This window comes from Micropterus salmoides, unplaced genomic scaffold (genome assembly GCF_014851395.1).
Source record: "Micropterus salmoides isolate LMB-PRFRI ecotype aquatic unplaced genomic scaffold, ASM1485139v1 Ms_hic_scaffold_15, whole genome shotgun sequence".
Lineage (NCBI taxonomy): Eukaryota > Metazoa > Chordata > Actinopteri > Centrarchiformes > Centrarchidae > Micropterus > Micropterus salmoides.
In genome coordinates this window covers 34,108,554-34,116,440 of record NW_024040596.1, presented here as the reverse complement: position 1 = coordinate 34,116,440, position 7,887 = coordinate 34,108,554, and the positions used below count along the sequence as shown (strand labels likewise).

The 7,887-nt window shown below is 38.6% G+C and overlaps 1 protein-coding gene across 1 annotated transcript in view; it reads right to left on the bottom strand.

The window, feature by feature from the left end:
• Positions 1 to 362: 362 nt before the first annotated feature.
• The window catches only part of nmi (N-myc (and STAT) interactor), a 31,532-nt gene continuing 24,007 nt past the window's right edge, over positions 363 to 7,887 (bottom strand). The window contains exon 9 of the mRNA XM_038719784.1: positions 363 to 1,240. Coding sequence (XP_038575712.1) covers positions 1,049 to 1,240 — 192 coding nt within the window. The 3' untranslated portion in view covers positions 363 to 1,048. The remainder of the gene's footprint in view (positions 1,241 to 7,887) is intronic.

The window sequence follows — 7,887 nt, the reverse complement described above, 5'->3', positions numbered from 1 at the left end:
GGTGAAAACACCTTCATTAGTACATTAATATGACTGTGAGGATGTGCTCAGGACTATATATTCAAATACCAGATGGAAACACCACTTTGTAACATTAACATGACTATAATCTCAGGACGTGCCTAGCATGTCGGGAGAGGGAGCCAATCTCGCCTCCCGTACTGTACGTATAAAGGAATGATTCATCGCACATTTGACTCCATTATTGATGTTACAAGTTTTCTATTACATCTTCGAAATGACTGTGTGTGGAGGAGGCACTGAGCCCCGCCCTCAGTGAAACACAGAGAGCAGAGGACAGAAGCTGTGTCACAAAAACATAGCAGCACAGTTTTTATCTGTTCATATAAATTGCATCCACATTTTGGTAGATTCCATTATTTTTAATATTGTATAGATGTCCAGTGTCAGTAACACGTCTGTTAATTTCAAGGATTTACAGACACAAAACACTGCGTTTTCTTATACTCAGACAGGATTTTACAACTCTGGAAAGTTCTTACTGAAGCAACTATTAGACTATATCAGGACTGCCTTCATGTTACAAAGTATTCTAAAAGGAATGGGCAGACATGCATCCAAATCACTGAAATAATCAAACAAATAAGAATAAATAGCCATTAGTCACATGACAGATGTGTAATTCTGTAAACCACCAAAACCTGTCTAGAATAATATTTATTATGACATTATTTTGTAGATTTAGATTATTTGTCCTGTCTTATAGTTGGCCTTTGTTTTGCCACTTACTACTACCCAAATACCCCTCACCAAATCAAATTCATACCCACTACTGAATGCACAAAGATTAAATCACAAGGTCGTCTCATCTGACTAAGCATGACAGCACATAAGTGAATTTTCCACAAAGCATTCCTTCAAATTAGGCACAAGAAATATACAGAATTCTTTGAAATAATGCAAAACACGTAACAAATATGATTTTCTATTTCTAAAAATCATAGGAGAAAGATTCCCAGTGGATAGGGAGGGGCTCTTTTTACTTTCCTTACACGTGGTAGATGTAAGGAAAACTTGCTGGTTAAAGTCAGTTGTCCTCACTGAGAAAATAGGCCTGCAGAGTCTTGCCCCTGGAGATGTATTTGATGCTCTCTATCTCACCACCATAGTTGCTGGGCTTCTGAAAGTGGATCTCCAGGTAGTCCTGCAGATCCTCTTCATCCTCCACGTCCTCAATGTCATCCAGTAGGATGGTTCGTTTCGGAGAGCCACAGAAAGTCTGAAACAAATCAACATCAACATTGTCATTGCTCTGCAGACAGTTTGTTATATAGCTTCCTTCTCTTCTTCACATGAGATGGATACCAACCTTATTCCAGCCTAGATGGCGCAGCAGACAGTCGCCTCTGGATTACGCTGCGTAATGCTTTTTGTGTTTTTGTTTATAAATTCTGTTTTCTGCCATCCCTTATTCATCGCGGGAGTTTTCGTCGTTTGTGCTGGTCACTGTTTACATTCCACCTCAGGCCTGTGTTAGTGAGGCGTTACTGCACCTGGCCGACGAATTTCCAAAGTATAGACAGCATATTAAGTGTCCCACCAGGGACACTAACACACTGGACCACTGCTACACTACAATAAAGGAAGCCTATCACTCTGTTCCCCGTGCAGCCTTGGGACTCTCTGATCACTGTCTGCTTCATCTTATCCCAACATACAGGCAGAAACTGAAATCTGCATAACCTGTTGTAAAGACTGAAAAGATGGACCAATGAGTCAAATCTGGAGTTACAGGCCTGCTTTGACTGCACTGACTGGAGTGTTTTTGAGGCTGCAGCCACTGACCTGGACAAACTAACTGACACTGTGACATCAGTTTTCACATTAGTCATGTGCAGTCCTCCACACATCACTAACGTGAATGACTAATCATTCATGCAGCACACCTGGACACACCACCGATCACTGAACAGATCTCTGCCTCACTGCCACAAACAACCGTCTCCACCTGCTGGCATGTAAAGCCGTCTGCTCCCAGCGCTGTTCCAAAGACTTCTCTTCCTGTCATCATCACGCATAGACCAGTAAACCGAAATGTGCACATCCCACACAGAAATATTAGTAATATCTTAAGGATTAGGACAACTGCACCAACTCCAGCACCCAAAACAAACTCATTTAAAATGGCTCTCTTCAATGTGAGATCACTTTCAAGTAAGACTTTTATCTTAAATGATTTTATCTTGTCTGCAAATCTAGATTTTATGTTTTTAACTGAATCCAGGTTGCAAATGAATGACTATAGCCAGCTAGCTGAACTGTGTCCGCCTCAATATGATTGTTTTAGTCAACCGAGGGTCAGTGGTCGTGGTGGTGGGCTAGTGAGCGTGTATAGGAAAATTTTTAAATGTCATCTAGTACGCTGTGCAGGGGGCCGCCAGGAATTTTGGGCCCCATGACAAAAAATCAAACCCCTCTGCGCAACTGTTGTCACCACATCTCTATGACTAAACTGTCCCATTAAAAGCTTTACATAACTCTAATTAAAGGCTTGCATGTGACTGGCTTCTTGTAGTTCAATATTAGCACAAGAGGATGCAGTTCATTATTTGCTTCTCAAATAAAAGTCTGTATCTATAGATGTCATTAACGGCCATAATTCAATCTAAATGAACGTATCAAACTGGATTATTTTAATATAGTCTGCAACTTACATGCAGGCTGAGGTATGCTGCTGTCCAGCATCCAGTACAGACAGGAAGTTTATTTTATTTTATTTATTTCATAATGATCATTATGTGAGAAAATAATTTGTGTTTGAATTTCTGTCATTAATAAATATTTCATTTTCTTTGTTATGGTAAAAAGAGAGACAGAAATCCCCACAGGCTCCCTGGAATGATGCTAACTGGCATGTCATTAACACAGTGCTGCTCACCTTCTTCACTGGGACAGGGAGGCTACAGTTATGGGGAGACTGGGCTGCTGCTTACTCATCTGTTGTTAGTCTGCTAAAAGGGGCAACGACAATGATTTAAAATGTATATATATATATCATATCATATCTGCTTGTTGTCACTAAATATATATCTTTTTTTGCAATTCTTTTTTTATTGGTATTCAACATTGGTCTCATGTTTCTGTACAATGTAATCCAAAAACTGAACACACATAACCCCTATTCACATCGTTGTCACAATTTACAAAATTCAGCTTCTCAGAAGGACATATGTGTAATATCAAAAAAGGTAAAGGAAACAAACAGAAAAAGAACAAAACAAAACCAAAAAGAACAACTATGTACAGATAGGGAGAGATCTTTTTAAAACACCTAATTTACTGGGTTGTGAAAATAAAGTCCGGTCTATGGGGTGTTACATAGTTAACCCATTTTTCCCATTGTGAGGCAAAGTTTTCCAAATTGTGATTAATAAATGCTGTTATCCTCTCCATTTGTAAATGTCCATTGTTATTTCCATCCATGCATTCAAAGCTGGGCTTTCCTGAGATAACCATTTCCTGGTGAGAGACTTTTTACTTGACACCAGTAATACATTCATTAAATTTTTATCCTTTGACCATTCTTGAGGTATATATCCAAAGAATATGATTTTACTCTCTAGGGGTATTTTGCATTTAAAAATAACTTGTAGGGCATTGTGTATTTCTCTCCAGTAGTTATTAATGATAGGGCAGTCCCAAAAAATATGATAATGGTTTGCTTTTGGGATTCCACAGTTTCTCCAGCAAGCAGGGGGGTTGCCATCATAGTGTGATTTTTGAGAGGGTGAAATAAAAGTACCTTATCAAGCTTTTCCAGACGAACTTCCTCCATTTCTGTGAACTGGTACACCTCCATTGATATCTCCATATTGTTGCCCATTCTTCCCCAGATATAGTTATCCTCCCTTCTTTTTCCCATTTAGTTTTAATATGTGAGGTTGAATATGTTTTAAGATGTGACAGACCCTTATACATGTGTGAAATTAGTTTGTTATTAGTATCTGAGTTATATGCTTTTCTGAATAATTCTACAAAACATGCACCTGCCACGGTCACATTTTCCATCTTCTTATTAAAGTAATGCCACAGCTGCAGATATCGATAGAAGTCTTGTTTTTCTAATGAGTATTCCTCCTTAATTATTTCAAAACTGAGCAGCTTCCCTCTTTCACTACCTGGCATAGAGCCGTTATTCCTTTATCCGCCCAATGCCGAAATCTGGCATCCAGCTTATTGGGTGTAAATCCTGAGTCATGTGCACACCACTTAAGAATTGCAATATCACCCTGTAGTTTATATTTTTACATAACCAATTTCCATGTTTTAAGAGTCAGTTTCACCCATGGGTTGTCTTAAGTATTTATATGGCTTTGTAGGTCGTTATCAGCTAAGATTGCTTGTATGGGAATGGAGGGTATTTTCTCTTCTATGTCTTTCCATTGAGCATTATATGACGGATTGCACCAGTATATCATAAATCTCATCTGTGCTGCAAAATAGTAGTCCTTGAGGGAAGGAAGTCCCCAGCCCCCTTTTTCTTTGGCTAACTGTAAAATTTTGAGACAAACCCTTGGTCTTTTACCTTTCCATATGTACCTTGACAACATTTTATCCCATTCATTGAATTGGTTTTGGTTAATCTCCGTTGGTAGGTTCTGAAATAGATATAATAGTCTGGGCAATATATTAATTTTAATATTCAATTCTTGAGCCGAGACCAAAGAAAGGGATTAAGTTCCATCTTGTTATGTCTTCCTTTATTTTTTAAGTATAGGTATATAATTGCATTGACAGTTTTGTCAGATCTTTTGGTATATTGATGCCCAAATATTTGAAACATTCTGTCTGCCATGCAAAGGGATACCAACTTTTAATTTCTCCCGGTGGGCTATAGTTATCTGAGAGCAATTGGGTTTTACCTATGTTGATCTTGTATCCTGATAGTTGACCATATTGTTCAAATGACTGCATCAGCTTAGGTAAGGCATATGTTGGTTGCCCAAGATAAATCAAAATGTCATCTGCATAACAGGCCATTTTATGTTCCGTCCCTTTAATAATAATTCCCCTGATATCTTTATTCTGCCTAATATGTTGAGCTAGTGGTTCCAAATACAGTGCAAAAAGTAGCAGTGACCACGCACAACCCTGTCTCGTACCTCTTTCTAAAGTAGAAGTATTCGATAAGTATCCATTGATTTTTATCCTAGCAGTGGGATGGTCATATAGAGCCTGTATTGTTTTAATTGTATTTAATTGCATCCTGGAAACCAAACCTATGTAGAACTCTGTAAAGAAAGATCCAACTAACAGAGTCAAAGGCCTTCTCAGCATCAACGCTTATCACTATTGCTTTCATTTGAGTTTTCTATATATGATCCATAATATGTAGAGTTCTTTGTATATTATCATGTGTTTGTCGTTGTTGTAAGAATCCTGTCTGATCATTATGTATCAATGTTGGCAGAAACTTTTCCAATCGTTTGGCCATAATGGAAGTAAATAACTTATAATCTACAGATATTGGTCTAAATGATCCACATTCCATTTTATCCTTACCTTCTTTTGGTATAGCTGAGATTATAGCCTCTTTCCAGCTGGGTGGCGTTTGCACCTTTTTTAAAACCCACTTTAGTGTAGGAAGTAGAACAGGGATTAACTCATTTTTAAGTTCCTTATACCACACTGCTGTATAGCCATCCAATCCTGGTGATTTGTTTGATTAAAGTGTACTAATGGCAGCTTTTAATTCATCTTCAGTTATGTCAGCAGTTAGTATTAAATTTTGGTCTTCGTTTAAAGTAGGTAGCTCCAAGGAATTCAGGTAGGTGTCAATTCGGGTAACATTTTCCCCTGGTACATTAGGACAGAGTTTTATAAAACACTGTAAAAGCTTCCTGAATTTCAGTTATTTTATTTTGAACCATTTTTGTCCTTGGATCCTTAATTTTGTGAATTGTGGTTTCTGCTGTTCTTTTTTTTAGTTTCCACGCTAATACTTTCATAGACTTAGATCCACTTTCATAGTGTCTCTGTTTCAGGAACTTAAGATTTTTCTTAATATCTTGTGTTGCCAAACTATCAATCTTATTCCTAATTTGTTTTATTTCCTTTAATAAACCTTGTGCCAAACTCAATTTATGTTTCCTTTCTAGCTCCTTCAGGTTGTTTTGTAGTTCCTCTAACGTTTTATTTCTAATTTTTTTCATGTATGAGGATATTGCTATGATCTTCCCTCTTAATACAGCCTTGAGAGTATCCCACAGAATAGGAGGTGAGACCTCTCCATTATTGTTGAGCTCCAAATAAAGACTTATTTCCTTTTTAATTTGTTCCACAAAACGGAGATCATTGAGTAGACCGGAGTTTAGTTTCCATGTATTATTTTTTGGTCGTAAGTTAAAATCAAAGAATAAATATATTGGAGCATGGTCGCTTAAATCTATCGTCCCAATTTCGCAGGTGCTTATTTTGTTTTTGTCTTTTCCAAATGTTATAAAATAGTATATTCTTGTATATAGAGAGTGGGGTGAGGAGTAATGAGTATAGCCCCTTTCATCGGGGAACAGGTCCCTCCCTATATGTCAATTAGATCAACTTCCTCAAAAAGTGCATTGACTTTCTTATGTAAAGACTTTCTATCATGCGTTTTTCCACTGGAAGAGTCTAACTCTGGTTGTAGGTGTATGTTTAGATCTCCTCCACAGATCAGGAGGCCTTCTGTTTCAGTTACCATGATGCTACTGAGTTTCTGAAAGAAGCTTATATCGCTACCTGGGGGTGAATATACATTCAACAGAGTAACTGAATTACCCTCTATATTCCCCCTAACTAAAATAAATCTGCCCTCCTTGTCTCCTACTTCGAGTACCTTTTCAAAATTTAGCTTCTTTGAAATGAGGATAGCAACTCCTCTCCTGTGTCCTGATTTATACGAGGAGTAAAATATATTAGTGAACCCCATTCTTTTCAGTTTTGCATGCTCATTATCTTTCAAATGGGTTTCCTGTAAATATACTACATGGACTTGTTCTTTCTTCATTTTAGACAGGATTTTACTGCGTTTAATAGGATTTAACTGCCCACTGACATTAAAAGAAATAAACTTCACCTTGTCACCAACCATATACGTGTGATTGACAGTGTAGTCTCAGACCTAACCAAAATAGACACATCAGATCTACTCCCTGGGAAAACAAGAATAAAGAACGTAAATGCAAAAACCGATAAATAAAAGTGTGATTCCAAGGCTGGGGTCTCTAACAGATGACCCTGAGCTAGGTTAGAAGGAACATCTAGCTGTGGGGGAAAGCCTTCTCCATCTATGAGCTGAGGGCCCCCACTATGGCATCCGAGATAATAATAAAAAAAAAGGTCTCTGTCCATTAACACAGAAGAGTCTGTGTATTCCTCCCATGTTGTAATTCACATTTAAATAGGGAGATGGGGGCGGATGCAGGTATCATTTACATGTTATTCAGAGCCCTTCGGGAGGGGTTGAAGCTGTCTTCTGTAAGCTTGCAGTCTCTCCTTGATGTTCTTCTCTCTCTCCTCTCCCGTCGTCTTGCACCTCTCACAGTATTCCAGGCGGAGCGGGACAGCTGCTCGGCCAGGCTCTCCCTCTGTACTGTCACACTGACGGGTAGCCCTCTATCCTTCATATCTGTAGTCGCCTCCTCCAATGTCTGGTACAGCCGTGTCCCGTCTTCATAGAATACTCGTAGTTTAGCAGGGAACGGGGTCTGGAAGCGGATCTTGCTCTGCTTTAACACACGCTTCGCTTCCGAGTATTCCTTGCGTTTTTGTAAGATTGCTGGGGGGTAATCTTGATCAAAGTATATTGGTTTCCCGTTCCAGAACACCTTCTTCTTTTCCCAAGCCTTGCGCAGAATCTCTTCTTTAATCTTGTAGCGGAGGAATCTG